The 16,930-nt window shown below is 49.9% G+C and overlaps 7 protein-coding genes across 7 annotated transcripts; 4 read left to right on the top strand and 3 right to left on the bottom strand.

The window, feature by feature from the left end:
- Positions 1-101: 101 nt before the first annotated feature.
- Positions 102-1,063, bottom strand: Aspvir_007992 (histidine phosphatase family protein; the record flags this gene model as incomplete). The annotated part of the gene is made up of 2 exons (XM_043271168.1): positions 102-939; positions 1,008-1,063. The coding sequence occupies 2 exons, from the start codon at positions 1,061-1,063 to the stop codon at positions 102-104; spliced, it is 894 nt and encodes a 297-aa protein (XP_043127103.1).
- Positions 1,064-1,607: 544 nt separating this feature from the next.
- Positions 1,608-2,806, top strand: Aspvir_007993 (uncharacterized protein; the record flags this gene model as incomplete). Its single annotated transcript, XM_043271169.1, has 4 exons — positions 1,608-1,647; positions 1,743-2,016; positions 2,070-2,465; positions 2,533-2,806. The coding sequence occupies 4 exons, from the start codon at positions 1,608-1,610 to the stop codon at positions 2,804-2,806; spliced, it is 984 nt and encodes a 327-aa protein (XP_043127104.1).
- A 1,917-nt stretch (positions 2,807-4,723) lies between these two features.
- On the top strand, positions 4,724-6,113 carry Aspvir_007994 (bifunctional nucleoside/nucleotide kinase/histidine phosphatase family protein; the record flags this gene model as incomplete). The annotated part of the gene is made up of 3 exons (XM_043271170.1): positions 4,724-4,769; positions 4,830-5,416; positions 5,469-6,113. The coding sequence occupies 3 exons, from the start codon at positions 4,724-4,726 to the stop codon at positions 6,111-6,113; spliced, it is 1,278 nt and encodes a 425-aa protein (XP_043127105.1).
- Positions 6,114-6,929: 816 nt separating this feature from the next.
- Positions 6,930-10,165, top strand: Aspvir_007995 (putative vacuolar morphogenesis protein AvaB; the record flags this gene model as incomplete). Its single annotated transcript, XM_043271171.1, has 3 exons — positions 6,930-9,447; positions 9,511-9,619; positions 9,676-10,165. The coding sequence occupies 3 exons, from the start codon at positions 6,930-6,932 to the stop codon at positions 10,163-10,165; spliced, it is 3,117 nt and encodes a 1,038-aa protein (XP_043127106.1).
- A 428-nt stretch (positions 10,166-10,593) lies between these two features.
- On the bottom strand, positions 10,594-10,914 carry Aspvir_007996 (uncharacterized protein; the record flags this gene model as incomplete). Its single annotated transcript, XM_043271172.1, has 1 exon — positions 10,594-10,914. One exon carries the CDS (start codon positions 10,912-10,914, stop codon positions 10,594-10,596), a length of 321 nt encoding a protein of 106 aa, XP_043127107.1.
- Positions 10,915-11,319: 405 nt separating this feature from the next.
- Aspvir_007997 (uncharacterized protein) lies at positions 11,320-13,809 on the top strand (the record flags this gene model as incomplete). Its single annotated transcript, XM_043271173.1, has 1 exon — positions 11,320-13,809. One exon carries the CDS (start codon positions 11,320-11,322, stop codon positions 13,807-13,809), a length of 2,490 nt encoding a protein of 829 aa, XP_043127108.1.
- Positions 13,810-14,174: 365 nt separating this feature from the next.
- Positions 14,175-14,989, bottom strand: Aspvir_007998 (uncharacterized protein; the record flags this gene model as incomplete). Its single annotated transcript, XM_043271174.1, has 3 exons — positions 14,175-14,360; positions 14,442-14,792; positions 14,843-14,989. 3 exons carry the CDS (start codon positions 14,987-14,989, stop codon positions 14,175-14,177), a joined length of 684 nt encoding a protein of 227 aa, XP_043127109.1.
- Positions 14,990-16,930: the final 1,941 nt, after the last annotated feature.

Below are 16,930 nucleotides of genomic sequence, written 5' to 3' on the forward strand. Positions count from 1 at the left end.
CAGAAGGAGGGGAAGGCAAGGAAAAGAGACACGTGATATGAGGGGATAGTATCCTACCTGTTTGAAGCACAAATCTGCGTCCATAAGACCTAAGATGTTAATCATGCTGTCCCAGTTAGCCGATAAAACTGATTGGCTGTCTCTTGCCTAGACGGCTGGAGAGTATTGCGAACAGTCCCTCCCGTGCGCTCAACCTGCTGCGCCGTGGTGTCAAGATGAGTTGTATCATCGACGGCCATAACGGTCATTGACCATCCAGACAGCGGGGCCTCGAATGACTCGGGTCGCTGCAAGGAACCGAGCAGGAACGGAGGTGGACGCGCCGCATCACGGACGTACGGTGGTACGATCGATGCGGGCCGGATGTCCAGTTCCATGACGCCGGTATTCGACCATACAGGACGCACGTAGTCTCCAAAGTCGGCTTGACCGACACCAGGTCCAAGGTGGATGTCTCTTTGATTGAATAAATCCGCGAGACAAACCCAGAGAACCTGGAGGATGACGCCGTGAGCAACAACAGCAATAACCTCCTCGTTTGCGACGTCTGCGTTGACCAGGAAAGGCATTATGTGATCCTGCAAAAATGCATTCATACGAGTCCGCATGGAGACGACAGACTCCTCGTCGGTATACGTGGGCTCCCCTCCACGCAAAGCATCCGGGGAACTGATGCTGGAAGCAGGCGCACCGGAATGCCACCGTGTACCTTCAAGAGAGCCGTACTGTTGCTCCCGAAGAGTCGGGACCTGAATCGGGGCCAACAACGCGCCGCTTGCCAGCTGTTGTTGGCAGATACCTTGCGCCGTTTCCGAAGCCCGATCAAGATCCGACGAGAAAACATGAGTGAAGCGAATCATGCGATCCCTAAGGCTTCGAGCGAGCAGACGGACTTGCGTCCTGCCGTTCTCGGTCAGGTAGTGGCCATTTTCATCGCCTCTGCGGATTGCGATGACATGAAAGGACTGTCAGCTGCCATTCCACTGAGGTCAACAGAAGACGCGTACGCTGCCTGTCCCACGTTATGTCCACACTCTGCGTGACGGATCAAATATAGCTTCATCCTGGCGTAAATCGGCTCAGATGATAACCAACTTGATGGCATGACAAGTCCATCTTGTTAGCAGCAGAAGTGGCATGCTTTAAGGAAGCACAGCAGAAGGCGACGTGGAACATGATGAAATTGTGATTGTTGAACTGCTGCCGGAATAAATACGCTTGGTTCGCTAACGAGCCAATTAGAAGTTGGCTCATGTTTGCTCTGTTTGTGGCTTTTGCTCTGTTTGGCATATTTTGTGTCAATAGGTACCAAAAAGAAGTTTTGGTGCCATTAGGCAATGGAATCGTTGATGAGCATTTGTGCCAGCACAGCAGGTCTTTGTGACTTAATTTTCTCTCTCTTGTTGAATTGCATAGCATTCTACCAGTGGACACCGTTCCATTCGCTGGTCTACACGGACGGATAGTAATAAAAACAAATTTATTCCTCAAGGTGCGAAAATCTAATCTTATCAAGATCAACCACTGTAAACACAGCTGCTAAATCTTCCCAGTTCTTGCAGAGACGAACCATATACTCGTCAAAATTTGCAAAAAAGAAAATCACAATGGCCGACGGTCCTGAAAGTCCCGTACCACAGCAACAAAGTGTGTAGGAAAATACCTTTGGGCTGCTCATTTGGGGCTGTATCCAAAAGAATTCGCTTCGTGCCATTGTTTCGGAATGACTGATGAGTCCATAGCTCCCGGAAGATCGCCTTTTCAAAATGGTGTTAGAACATCAGGTCGCGCTTTCAATTCGCCAAATTGGCGCATGAAGGGCGAGGAAAGCCCGATTGCTCAGGGCTCTGGCTCGCCCGGGCCAAAGACAAATACCTCGAGGCTCACATTCAGCAGACCAAGCTCTCATGTGCCTCAGGCTATTTCTGAAGGCCGCCGTCTATACGTTGGCAACATGCCGTACACGGCCAAGTCGGAGGATGTGCAAGCATTGTTCACCGCCGCAAACTTCCCAATGTACGGAGATAGAAATTCTTGTATGGAGATGGCCAAAACTGAGTGCTTTGCAGCGAGCGCATCGATATCGCGATAGACCCTTTCACCGGCCGCAATCCCTCCTACTGTTTTGTCGATTTGGAGACCAAGGAATTGGCGGATCAAGCAATGTCCGAATTGGGCGGCCGTGATATGCTTGGCCGGCCTGTCAAGATTAAACCTGGAGTTGCCAAAACGGCAAGCGAGCGTTCGCAGCAGCAACAACAACAACAGCAACGAACTGAGAGCTCGCCTCGCAGCGACAAGGGCAGCCCGTTTGCTCTTGATCGCTGGAGACGCAACGACGCGCCCACCTTCGCTAAAGTCAACAGCGACTCCAGCCGTCGCCTTTATGTCGGCGGTCTTCCTAAGTTAACCGACCCTGAGGCTATCACCACAAATATTACCAACTTTTTCAAGGGATACAAGGTGTATGTCCGCAATTCCCCTCTATGGAATTGACTTTTCGAGACTAATTTTTTGTTTCCCCCAAAAAAGTGAAAATGTCAGCAAACTGTTCACACCTCATCCTGCGAAGCGATTCGAGCCTGGTGACCACTACTACCTGTTCGTTGAGTTTAGCAGCACGGAAGAGGCTCAGAACGCCATGGACATCCTGAATGGCCAGGAAGGTCCCTGGGGCGGGAATCTTCGCGTGCAGAAAGCCCGTGGAGAGACTAGTAACTCCGACGAAAGGAGAAACAAGTCGCCATCTGCACGCATTGATTCAAATGGTGCTTCGGCTACCAACGATATTGCTGTCGCTGTATAATCGACTCACTCAGATATTGTTGGTGGAGATAGATCGTCGCACATGCGAATCCGCTCATATTGGAAAGTCCATTGACGAAAGCTGCCTTGACATGCATTGCCAGACGATCAACTGTCATCGCCTTTGCCGACACGGCAACCCCGGTTTCGAGTCATGCTGGAGATGGGAATAAAGAATTTCGTTATTGCGTCTACCCATACTCATGTCCCATGCTTGAACGCCCGCATTGCGGTGGACGGAGGAAACATGCTTTCTTGGATGATCCACAGCATCAAGAGGAATCTCAACCCCCAGGAGGACAGACCACCTCCAAGATGATGTAGTCAGTGAAACAACATACTCTACCATGTTACTCTGCCGTCGCCTGCAACTGGCACAGAGAGCGTTTGTACAATTAGGATTTCTTAAAAAAAGACTGTAACTCCCTTGGTATTACTGAAAGAAGCCTTATTTGATGAGAGTCATCTCACTGTGTCAGGACGCGGAATCAACGCTTATTGCTGCGATGCGAATAATGAAATATGGGGTTAGTGACAAGGGCGGTCTGGTCTGAATCAGGCGACCTGGACCAACCAAATGCGGTGATATAAGCGGTAAGAGCCAATCGGCAGAACAGTTATTTCAGGGATTAACCGCATCCCACGCCCCCAGATCCAGATTCCATTGCTCCGACAGAAATACTGTAGACAAATGTAATCCCTGCAACACGCCTGAGTACTTCAGAGCCTCTTGTCTGTACACCGTACTGCTAATGCACAATTCAAACTGCAAGTAAAAAAAGACAACCCAAGTTTGTGCCTTCGCTTTGCGAGAATTCGACAGCGCACGAACCTAGGTAGAAAAAGTAGGCTTGTCACCTGCCCGTTTGCCCGTCTGGTTAGAGCTGGAAGATGGCCAGTAACGGTTGCGACTTTACCCGACGAACACAAGAGCATCACGTGGTACCATTTGTGGATGTCATCCTTTTCTTAAGCTTCGGAAAATTCCCTCAATTTATGAATATACACTCATCAAAAGGGGCTTTCAAGAGACCATCTACCTACTTCTGCTTCATCTACTACAGCGGAGTGGGCATTCACTGCCCCACGGCATGACGTCTTTGCTTCTTCACCGCATCGACTGTTGGGCTTAATGTGATCCAGCCAGTTACAATTCTGGAGATCTCTGCAACGAATCCCCTGTACGACAGCCGGATCTGTCATCATCTTATTCGAGGAAAATATACCGTCGATTTATCAGGCGATAAGCTGAAGAAATTTCGCCCCTACTTTTCTGTCCTGCTTCGCCAGAAATTCATACGACCATTAATTCGGCTGTCTGTCCGGTCGGGCGACTCTTGGCCGAGGCTAGAAGCTATTTCCCCGGCGTGCTGGGTCATAATATAGTAAATTTCCAACAAAGGACAGTTCGATTGCTAAAATGACTTCTGGGAGCTCTAATCGGAGAGGCTCTGGTCACAAGAGCTTCTGCGCCAGTGTAAGTGCTGCTATTTCCTTGTGATGCGTTTCGTTCACAGCTTGTTTATTTCTTGGAGTATGGGATCTGCTTAAGCCATAAGAGCTTGTGTACGTATCTGTCATGTCGCTTTTGCTTCCTTGACAAGGCTGCAACTATCTTCGAGGCACATTGGCACGAAATGGCAAGAGTAATTGAACGGAAAAAAAAGGAGGCGCCGCAGGCAGAGAACAAGCGTGATCCATCTCTTACCCCCAGACTATGCTTTCGAAAAGATTCAGTTTTGTTAGTTGATATTTACTGCCCTTGCTCTCTGAGGGTTCTATTTCCCCTCTTTTTACCTGGCGTCAATTACTGGGAGAGTGCTCTTGGAACAGACATCCAGAAAGACTTTGGATGATTCCCCATACGATCACTTAACTCACGCATCTACAGTCAGATGAAACAAAAATTTGTGTGGTCATGGTTGGTCTTCCAGCGAGGGGCAAGAGTCTCATAGCTGGAAAGGGTAGGTAAACCCTCATTCCTTTGACTATCAAAGCTAGGGTGTTGACGATATTATATCTAGCCATGCGGTACCTTGCTTGGGTTGGTATCCCAGCGAAAGTGTTCAATGTGGGCACCTATCGTCGACAGGGAACCCCACAGCCAACCGCTACTTTTTTTGACCCTCATAACACTGAAGGGGAGAGAATGAGGAGAGCCGCTGCAGAGGCGGCATTGTCAGACATGCTCAACTGGTTCAAAGCTGGCAAAGGCGTTGTAGCTATTCTTGATGCGACCAATTCCACGAAATCGCGACGTCGGTGGATCTACGAGACCTGTCGCGATGCTGATATTGAGACTCTGTTTGTCGAGTCAATATGCGACGACGAGGACCTCATAATGAATAATATCCTCGAAGTCAAAACCACCTCACCGGATTACAAAGGACAGGATCCTGAGGTAGCCGCCATGGATTTTCGAAACCGCATCCGCAATTATGAGAAAGTTTACGAAACCATTGATGATAATGAGAAACATTTCACATATGTAAAACTCATCAATGTTGGCTCCACTGTCATCATCAACCAAATAAAAGACTATCTTTCTAGTCGATTGGTGTACTACATTCAGAACCTACATATCAAGCCTCGCTCAATTTGGCTTTCTCGCGTTAGTGATACCCAAGCATATATAAGACTGAGTGGTGCTAACTGTTGTTCAGCATGGCGAGTCGGAATATAACTTGACGGGGAAAATTGGCGGAGACTCCAACATTTCAGCACGCGGCGAAGCTTATGCTCGAGCTCTTCCCGGTCTTCTGCGAAAGTCTGGAGTTCCTCCTAATGCCAAAGTCGTCATTTGGACTTCCACTCTCAAACGAACGATACAAACTGCTCGGCACCTGGCGGGTGAGACGGGCTACGAAAAGTTAGAGTGGAAAGCTCTCGACGAACTTGACTCTGGTGTCTGTGACGGGCTCACGTACGAGGAGATTGCAGAGAGATATCCCGATGATTTTGCAGCGCGCGATGAAGACAAGTACAACTATCGTTACCGCGGTGGCGAGTCTTACCGTGACGTTGTCATTCGCCTGGAACCAATCATCATGGAACTGGAGCGCAGTGAAAATGTCATTATCGTCACTCATCAGGCTGTGTTGCGTTGCATCTATGCATACTTCCTCAACATTCCTCAGGAGCAGAGCCCGTGGATGGAGGTTCCTCTTCATACGTTGATCAAGCTCACGCCTCGTGCGTACGGCACCGAAGAACAGCGCTTCAAAGCTGACATACCCGCTGTCTCCACTTGGCGTGCAAAGGGCACCTCAGCGAAGCATCAGGAATTTCCCACCCAAGTAAAGCATTGAAGCGCAAATATATATTCTTTTCCAGCTTTTTTGGGCTTGTTCAGTTCTCACGCAGGCTGTGCCTCATCCTTTACCCACAATGTTCAGAGTCTCATGCCTGGTCGTCAAGACCAGCAAGCTTTCTCCATCTCATAATGGACGCCTCTCATGATAACCTTGTCCTTACTAGACAGGGCTTTCTATTTTCGAGCATAACGATCAGTCGACTCAGTGGATAATACCAGGTTTACCGTTGCTGCAACGGCCGACTATTTAATGGGGTGCACGATATGATCGAGTGCTCTCGCCTTCGCCCTGTTTCAATTATTCTCTCCTCAATGCATAGCTCCCTGCCCGTCGTCCTGTCTAGTCCATTGGCCACCGACTACAACCGGGGAGGTCTTCAGATATCCAGAAGCACTTGAAGCGCAAGGTGCTTTCATGTCACATATAAGTCTCGTCTATTTTAGAACTGTATATCGCTGAATGCACAAGGATATGACTGTAGATCCCCAATTCTTATCAATGCCAGTGCTTGAGGTACCTTATGACGTCTTCAGATGAAGTGCGGGCAGAAACGCTCAACAATAGCGATATGATTGGCTGAGGTAAAAGACGGCGAGGGCCAGTTCCGTCACATGAGAGGGCGGGAAACAAGCGTTCGCTACGGGGTACGTGGTGTTCCCGAGAATTCAGGTAGCTCCAAACCACAGACGCCATGGCCAGAGCAGCATTTTAGCTGCGCTCAACCCCTCATTTCTCCTAATTAGACATGAATTTGGACTGCTGTGCTCTCAGTGGTGAAGAGGCCCGATCAGAGGAGCTCACCGCCGAGCCATGTTATCCGCTTTCACGGCTCGGCCACTCGTCGAGCTCAAACAACGCGACAAATCGAAAATAGAGTCGGTCCTTACTTACGGGGACCGCCTTCTGGTAGGACTGAACAATGGCAGCTTGCGGATATACAGGGTCAACGAGGTCTCCAATGGCAGTCAAGCGGAGGATGATCATCATGCCGAGGGTGAAGAGGGTGGAGGTACGATGAATAACGGGGACAGCAGCAGGCCTGCGACCATGAGCTCCGTCACGAACCCAAAACCTAAACAGAGCGAGCTACTTCGGGAGTTGGAAAAATTTTCCAGACATAAAGTTGAACAGTTGGCGTTCATCAAGGAGGCCAAGCTTCTCATCTCGCTTTCCGGCGGATACGTATCGATTCACGACTTACAGACCTACGAGTTCCAAGAGCAGCTTACGAGGACCAAAGGCGCGACTACCTTTGCTGTGACTTCGAACATAGTTCACGATCCGGAGACCGGCGTCCCGTCGATTGTATCGCGCCTTGCCGTGGCGGTTAAGAGAAAGATCCTGCTGTGGACATGGCGCGATATGGAGTTGGAGAACGATACGGCGGAAATGAGCCTGGCTAGTGGGATAAAAACACTCACGTGGGTCTCTGGGACAAAACTCGTCGCTGGGCTGAGCTCGAATTTCGTCATGGTGGATATTGAGAACACAAATATCACAGATCTGGTCGGACCGGGCAGCATTGGTGGACTACCTGGACAGGAAACAGGGCGTCTGGCCGGTGTTGGCGTAGCTAGCATGAGCTATATTGGGATTGGCGGAACTGCTCCGAAACCGCTGGCTACACGCCTAAGCGAAGGGCAAGTATTACTGGCGAAGGATATCAACACTCAATTTATTGACATCGAGGGCAATTCGATGGGAAGAAGGCAGATTCCCTGGAGCCATGCCCCTTCCGACATTGGATACTCGTATCCTTTCCTGCTGGCACTGCATGACTCTGCGAAGGGAGTGCTGGAGGTTCGAAATCCTGAAACCCTGAGCTTACTCCAATCGATACCTTTACCATCGGCCAGTCTCCTGCACATCCCTCAGCCCTCGATTAGCTTAGCTCACGCTGGCAAAGGGTTCTTGGTTGCTAGTGACCGAATCATCTGGAGAATGGAGGCTTTGAGTTACGACACTCAAATTGATACTCTCGTGGAAAAGGGATATTTGGATGAGGCGATCAGCCTCGCTAATATGCTTGAGGATGCGCTTCTCACGGACAAAAGTGGTCGTCTACGCTCCATAAAACTTGAAAAGGCGCAGACGTTGTTCTCTCTCCGAAAATACCTCGAGTCTATGGAGCTCTTCACGGAGATCTCAGCTCCTCCCGAGACCGTCATTCAACTTTACCCGCGACTTATAGCGGGCGATCTCTCGTCCATTCCGGACGAGCAAGAAGGCTCGGAGGCCAGTACGACGGATAGTCAGCCAAGGCCCGAACAGGAGCAGAAGCAAGACACAGTCCTTGCTACGTCGGATGATGCTGCGCTTGCCAGAACGTTCGCGAATACACCCTCAGTGAGGTCCCTCCTTCGAGCGAAGACAGATGATGCCAGCGATGCAGGTAGCATCCGCAGCAAGCTCATGGAAGACTCTCGGGGCGACAAACGCCTTGAAGGAAAAGACCTCAAGCTTGCTGTTCGTGAACTCCAAGCTTACCTGGCGGATGTTCGCCGGCGATTCCAGCGGTTCCTGAACCCGGATGGCTCGCTCAAGATGGACCCTACAGCTGATGCAATGAAAGATGAATTTACCGAATCCGTCATGAAGTTGCTTGAATTGGACAAAGATCAAGGCGAAGATGACTTTGGTGAGAGGCTTCGAGCCAAGGCTAAACTCGTCGACACAACGCTCTTCCGAGTTTATATGTATGCGACGCCGTCTCTTGCCGGCTCCCTCTTTCGCATCGCCAATTTTTGTGATCCTGACGTGGTTATTGAAAAGTTGGAGGAAAGTGGCCGCCAAAACGACCTCATTGACTTCCTCTACGGGAAAAAAATGCATCGTCAAGCCCTGGAGCTCTTGAAAAAGTTTGGCCAGGCTGAAGTGGACGGAGAGGCTGCGTCTCAACTTCAGGGTCCGAAAAGAACTGTTGGCTATCTGCAGAATTTGTCTCCCGAACATATTGATTTGATACTAGAATTTGCTGAGTGGCCGATGCGTGAAGACCCTGACCTGGGCATGGAAATTTTTCTTGCGGATACTGAGAACGCGGAAACATTGCCTCGTCATCGAGTACTAGGTTTTCTGAAAGCGATTGATGTCCGTCTGGCTGTTCGGTACCTTGAGCATGTCATTGGAGAATTGAATGACATGACTCCGGATCTCCACCAGAGTCTTCTGAGCCTTTATCTGGATCGCTTGGAGGAACAAAAGAACAAAGAATGGGAGTTCGCCAATGAAGAAGACAGGACTAGTTGGCGGAACAAGCTGCTGGACATGCTAAGGACAAGCTCTCAGTACTCCCCGGCGAAGATTCTTGATCGTCTGAACCGAGATGGTAAGTCCAGGGCTTGCCAGTCGTTGGCCAGGGTACATACGTTGGTCTGACTTATCTTTACAGATCCTGAGTTTTTCGAGGCAAGAGCGATCGTTTTCAGTAAGATGGGACAACACAGACAAGCGCTAGAGATATATGTGTTTAAACTGGAAGACTACACCAAAGCAGAAGAGTCAGTCCTTACTACTTATGAGCCTAGCAAGGCCACTGCTAAGATCTCGTCCGCAGGTACTGCAACCACCTTCACAAGACTGAAGACGCCACGAGCACAGAGACAACGGCTATACAAAATATAGCCCTTCCGGATTTTGAGGGAGAAAAGCCTTCCATATACCTAACACTTTTATCTCTTTACTTGTCTCCGCCACATGGATACAAACCACGATATGGACCCGCGCTAGAGGTGCTCGCAAAACATGGATCCCGCCTTCCTCCAAACTCGGCTCTTGAACTAATCCCGGAAACACTGCCAGTCAAGGAACTGGAATTCTATTTCAAAGGTCGTATGCGGGCGGCAACTTCTATACTCAATGAGTCCAGAATTGTGGCCAACCTGCAAAAGTCGCAGAGTATCAAGACACAAGCGCAGCTCTTGGTCGGCGAGGGTGGTGACGGGAAGTCGTCGAGGTCGAGGCATGTCACGATCACAGAAGAAAGGATCTGTGGGATTTGCCATAAGCGACTTGGTGGAAGCGTGATCAATGTCTTCCCCGAGTAAGTCTCTCAATCCACCGATCATTGTGGTGGCTTTTCCTCCGTCTTCCGCAGACTCTCACTGACTTTCATAGCAATACTGTTGTCCATCTTGGCTGTGCCAATCGCAAAGCTTCCCTCTCTTCCTAATTCATTTCTGCTGTATACTTGAAAGTTGATGTGGTCTTCCCACATCTAACTCCTTTTTCTCTTGTTCTTCCTTTCTGGTGTGTCTCAATTCAATGCGAAGCGTGGAAATGTGAATAATATGGCGGGAGCTTCAGGCAATGTGATACCCCAGGATAGCATGAATGTCCAAGGATTCGATTGAATTTGAATTGATCGGCGGCGTCGTGGTTCGGTCTCGTTGTGTAGCAGAACGGAAGATTGGCTCCGGCGAAGAGATCCATTCCCGATGTCACGGACAAAGAACTGTATTATGCAAGAAAAGCTTCAAGTATCCTCCTCGACCACCTCCTCACCGTAGTTCTCCTCTTCCTTGGCTTCTTTCGCAGACAACTGACGTCCTTGCGCTTCCGCTTCCTTCTTATCTTCTTCCATTCGCTCCGTTAAAAAGACATTGATTTCGTCTTGCAACTTCGGTACCAGACTTCTGAGTTCGGAAAGATAAGCCACCTTAAGTTTCGTGTTTTCGGCTGAGGGATTGGAAGAAGCGATGGGGGAGGAAAGCTGATATTCGAATGTGCGTGTCGATGGCTGAGGAGATTCGTAGCCAGCGCGGAGGACTTGCTGAGAAGAATTGGTGGAGGCCATGATGATGATAGTGCAAAACAAATAGACGTTTTCTTGCTTGATGTGTGTTTCGAAAAAAGTAACGTTTGTGGAGACAAAGTTCAATTTAACAAGAACCTTGAACTGAGAGGTTGCAAAATGGTGGAAATTCAAAAGAAAGTGAGTTGCTGGGCAGGCGGGGCCAACATGAGAAGGCGGCGTCGTTTCAAGTGCAGCTCAGGCCCAGTCGACGTTGAGATCGACGATAGGCATTGTCCCTCGTTTCTTGGTGGTGATCTGGACCAGGTACCTACATATATCGAGGACTAGAAAGATCGGGAATGAAAACTACCTCGAAAAGGGATCATGGGGGCACATTTGTGATGCCCAAATTGCTTACTGACTAAACACGACTCGACTTGTCTCATTCCGGACACGTCCTCTATGATGTTACGCTCTCCAATCCGCACCTCCTCCCGATCACCAGCTCCACCACGCCCATCCTTTGACGACGAACTAGAACGACCTGGCTCCTCTGGGAGTGATGCCTCTTCAGTTGCATCCAATGTGACCACTGTGTCTGCTATTCAGAGTTCCCTCAACGACTTCGGTGCTGCGCCAGGCACTTCCTCTCCCCGGATACCCCGGACTTCGTGCACCGACGGCAGTGGCACCACAGACGACAACTCCAGGCGCCCGTCCGCCTCATCATTGATGCCCCAGAATGAGATGACCAGCAGGAAGACTTCCGGTCGCGTCGTCCCGCCCGATCTGTCGAGGCATCGGCCACGACACCACTCGCAAGGCTTCTTCGAGCCATCCCTCCCAACAGCGTCCCTATCAGATGTCACACTTTCCGCATCAAGAATCGCAGCGCAGACTGCGATGCAGCAGCAATCCTCCGCTGTGCAACAGCCGCCGAAACGATTGCCAACCAACATTCAGGGGCCCGATGACGGAGCGAAGGCCCGAAGGGGTGGAAGCATCTCGCCACCTCCACCACCACCACAACCAGTGCTGGCAGCCCCTGGCTCCGGAGCTACCTCAGGGCAATCATGTCAGAATGGAGTTGTTGGCGGAAATGCCTTTGCGGCTACAACAGCTGCCAACGTGGTGTTTCCACGGGGACCTGCGCTTCAACCTGGGATGCCTGGTGATCAGGCGCAGCCAGAGCGTGAGCAGAAGCAGAAGGGCGATAAGCCGAAGATGAAGTTGTTTTCGAAGCCGAAGCATATTGGAATCAGTCGCGACAAGGATTCTTACGGGAAAGATAAGGGTATACCATCACCAAGCAAGATGGGCTTTCCGGGTTCGAGTGGGTTATCACGCATCGTCAGCGGCTCGACAGATACGCTGCCCTCGAACAACTCGTCGATGTATAGCTTATCTAATGCATCTGTGAGTACGGTAGTACCAGCGGACAGGCAGACATCCAGCGAGAAGGACAAGGACAAGGACAAGGACAAAGCCCATAAGCATCATTTCCTGTCGAGGCAGAAACTCAAACTGAAGGACAGAGACGATCATTACAACCTGCCTCTGTCTTCGGCGTCTAGCAATTCCAAACCGTCCGATCCCAACGCACCACAGTCTCTTTATTCTTTTACGCCAGCGTCTCCTAACGCAGGGTCGACTACATTCAGCAAAACTGTTGGCGGGTTGGACCTCTTGCACGGTGGTCGGGCGCTTCGAGAAAAGAAGAAAGAGGAAAAGCTGAGAGAGGAAATAGAGCAAGACTTGGTGGTTGGTGGCGTTACCCCAGCTGTCTTTTCGGGGCCGTCGTCCCTTGGAAACTCGACTGGAATCTTGCCCGAAGCTGCCCTTCGGGAGACTTTGTCCGGGTTCGGACTCCACAATATGACTCCGGATGATGCCTGGGATTTCTTGAAGGCGAAGCTCTTGGTTATCTTTGATGGTGAGGACGTTCGTATAGCAATTGAGGACCTGAACAAGTTGGTCCTTATTCACATTCAACGCTGCGTGCAGAAGCGCACGCCAACCGCCATTGTCGACGACTTACGAGAGTTACTTGAGACAGGATGTGCCTCGTTAAATCATACGCTAAGCGGAGTGCCTGACGAGAAACTGGTCCCTCATTTGGTGCAGATATGGCTACTGGTTTTTGGCACCATTCTTCCGTTCATTCAGGCTGTCTTTCTACCTCTCGATCTAGAATTTCGAGGCGCTGGTTCAGTGATGAATCTACGGGAAGCAAAGGATTTCTGGAACTCGGTACCGACCGGCAAGGACTTTGAGAATGAGCTCGAAGTTCGACACCTGGTCCTGGTGGCTTTCCGTGACATGGTCATTCTAAAACGTTATGAAGGCTTGAAAGCTACATTTTCTCGCTTGAGTCTTGATAGCATCAACGTGGGCTCGTCGGCTCTCAGCATCACAACCAAGAGCAGTAGCAATACCGGCCGACCTGCCACTGCCGCTTCTCTCGATGCTGGCTTTGGCAGCTACAATTCTCAATCATCTACGCTCCTCAATGCGGCAGGCAGTTACTCCTCAGACTCGATGAGCAATCGCAGCCGTGCTGCATCAAACACCTCGTCCAATCCGGACCAACTTATCTTCCAGTCCTTCTCATCTCCAAATCAACGCGCGACCGTCATTCACAGGGCCTCACATACGGCAGATACTTCCCAACTCATCACTGAGACGGTTGGGCGGATGCTACAATGTCTTAGTGTCCTGGCCAGTGTGCAGACAGGTGATGAAGCGCAAGAGAAGATTGAAACTCTGAGCAAAGCACTGAAACACAACTGGCTCGGACGTGGGCGGACAGGGCGGGACCGACGCGGGTTTGTCGGAGCGAAGATTCGGCCCAGCATAACGACACACACGAATAGTGATGAACCTACGAATGAGCCAAGAAATGGCGATCTAGGCTGGCAAATGCATGACGGGCGCCAGCAAGTGAGTGTCGTGTAAGACTCTGGAGGCGCGTTAAACTTTTGCAGCTCATTTTCTTGTGATTGGCCTGGCTACCTTGAAACTTTTTATCTTTCTCTGGCATAAAATAGATACTTCTTGGTTGGATCATTTATTGCCTGGGGTATTTGGTGTATATGGTGTCACATTGAGCTGGGCCTCGAAGTACCATGATGAAATTTCGTCTGCGTTGCTCTTTTGATTCTTGTCTCTGGTTACCGAGATCCACGAAATTCTAAGGTTCAACTCCAATCTCCGTATCTGTACGCCCATGACCACCTTTGAACCACCCCGGTTGAATAAACTGAAAAGAAAAGGCGCGCTTCGCAAGTCCTGATTAATCTTGCTTTCCATGCCGTAAGATCTCAGTCCTCACTCTCAACTGCAGCTGCAGATTGAGCCCTCTTGTTCAGCTCTTTGAACTTCTTCTGGATCGCATTCGCTGGGTAATTGCTCCCTCCATCAGCGGCAACACCCTCGGCGATCTTATGCCATTTCTCCAGCTCGAACTTCTCCTCGACTTCTTTCTTCACCTTGAGAATCCTGGCTTCCTACAGGCAGACAAGCACATCCTCATTCAGTCTCCTATCCACATAACACAAAATCAAGCTCAGGCTGGATAGGTCACTTACATCTTCTGCACTGATAGAGACGAAGTTCGCCTTCATGGCCGTGTAGCGCTTCCGCAGCGTGCTCCCTTCAACCTTGATACCGGTCATTCTCGTCCAGACATTGGTGATCTCAGACCAGCTACGGCCTTCCTCGTCTCTCATCCGCAGAACCATCCTGTCGGCCAACCCGGCTGATTCCAAAGAGGCCGGAATAGGACCCAAGGTTTTCTTGGGCGAAGTCTTTCCCTTCTTGGTTGGGGTCCCGGTGTTGTCTGCGTCTGCGTCTGCGTCGCCGTCTGCGCCGTCTGCGGCCTTCTTTCGGCCTCGCTTGCGAGGTGTCGCGGTTGCTGGGGACGAGGTTGGCTGTGGTTCCTGTGTGGTGTTAGGCTGCTGCATCTTTAGAAGGGGGCTGTACTGCTTACCTCTGCGGCTCCGGGAAGCACGTTGTTTGACTTGTCGTTCTCGACCTTGATCTCGGCGACGTTCATGTTGGTGTTGATGGGAGTGAAGGAAGAAACTGTGAAAACTGGTCCCGTGGAGTCGATGTGGAAGGACGTGTCAAGGTTCATTCTTTGAAGGACTGATTTGCTATCAGTAGAGGAGTCTCAACCAGAGACCTGTGACTGTGGAGTGTAGGTATGTGGATTGAGAAGTGAGAATGAGGATGGATGTGAAGAGAAGAACAGTGTGGAGGATAGGGAATTTATGTGAGTTTCGGGGCAGCTGGAGTATAACACTGGCCTCTCTATGTCTATGTTGATTTCATTCACTGGACCATGTGAAACTCTGGCAAGTGTGAGAGAATTCTGTGTTCATCAATCAACCTAAATGCTGAGAGTTCTATCTGTGTGCAATGTGTTTCCATGAATTTGTTCCCAATGAGCCTTGTGGTTCAATAAGCCATACTGTCTAGACAGCATAGCAGACACCATATACAGAATTACTTAAATGGTCATATTTCAGGACTAAGATCATTCCCCAATTTGGCAACTTTGAGGCTTCTTTTCCACATTGTGTACACTGGCGGTGTTACCAGGCTCTAGATCAACAGATGGTCGGCAGCCAAGAAACATCTCTTGAAGAAGCCATCTTCACTGCCGCTCAGATTCCCAGTTTGTCAACATATTTGTTGGGTATTAGTGTATGTTGACTCTCGGTAAAAGTCATCTCATACCAGTTGACTATGTACTCTAAGTGATTCGCGATCCAAAGTCTGTTTTACCTATCTATCCGGCTCTAATTACTTGCTTCCTGCAACTTACTTAACATGAATCCTCTCTCGTCTCGTTCGTTGAAACTGCCATGGCGCTGATCCCGGAACCGCTATAACATAGCTATCACGTTCTGTGACCTTACAGCAAGCGGGAAATGCGTGAAGTAGTCTACAGACAATTTGAGCGACTGTACAGTTGAATAATCCTGGTCGAATTTCAATTTGCCCGTCGAGGATTCCTTGTATCCATTCGGTGACGATCATCTCGGTTCAAAGTGAGGCTGCAGCTTTGAATCGGGAAAGGCCTCCATAATATGATTGCGATGGGCCAAACTCATCATTTATATTTCGATCATATATCCCCATTGGTCCATTGATAAATAAGAAGGTCGGTGCGAAATCACAGACCACCTATTCTCCTTGGTACTGGAGCACAAAAATCTGCGGCAATGCAGTACGTATGGGGCGAGGATGGGTCTACCCTAAGTGAGCAAAAGTACTATTACGAGGACCCAATCCCACTACCAGCTCCGGCCTACTCGTGCGGCTTACTTACTGTACATGGGATGACAGTCTGGTGGAACCCACTTTGTAGTCTTGGTTTCATTGTGGACTAGCTGTTTGCATGGTCTTTCCTAGACTCAACTCCCAAGAATCAAGACCCACGAAATCGAGTCCTTGTGTAACCCAAGGATCGACAGCTGCAGATGGTCTAGTTCTTTGCCTCGTTGTCCCTGCTGTTCTCTCCCACGCTACCGGAATAATGGATACTGTTGGGTCGCTTAGAGCCAACGAGGAAAAGTCGGTGACGACTGATGATTCATGTCTTCGAAGCAGCGTTGATATGGTGCGATGGAGAGGCGATTAGGCAGGTAGACAGGCAGCAAGCGCTTCGTTTCTTGACAGTGCCACTGTATTGAAAGTCATCTGGTCAGCGAACTCGATTTCTGTATGCTCGATGACGGGTCCACGAGACAGGCTTGTTGGAGGACTGTCCACTGAGAATGAGTCCGTAAGATTTCGCTCTCACTCTCCCTTGGAATCGGGACAAATCAAATGCATTTATTCTGCAATGATTCCGTGGGGCTGAAGGAAGATGTAGTTGACAACTGGTCCATTTCTGAAGGCCTCCCAGTGAGTCAGTGACAGGGCCAGGATCAGCCTAGAGGAAAATGCTGCAGCCCCAGGCCACTACACTAGGCTCGCCAGGCACCCACTCCCAGTCATCTCAACAGTGCAGGTACAAAGTAGATACCTGGAGAGGTAGGTACCTGATATTCATTTCACTTCACCTTCT

Source organism: Aspergillus viridinutans (assembly GCF_018404265.1).
Source record: "Aspergillus viridinutans IFM 47045 DNA, scaffold_6, whole genome shotgun sequence".
In the NCBI taxonomy this organism is placed as follows: domain Eukaryota; kingdom Fungi; phylum Ascomycota; class Eurotiomycetes; order Eurotiales; family Aspergillaceae; genus Aspergillus; species Aspergillus viridinutans.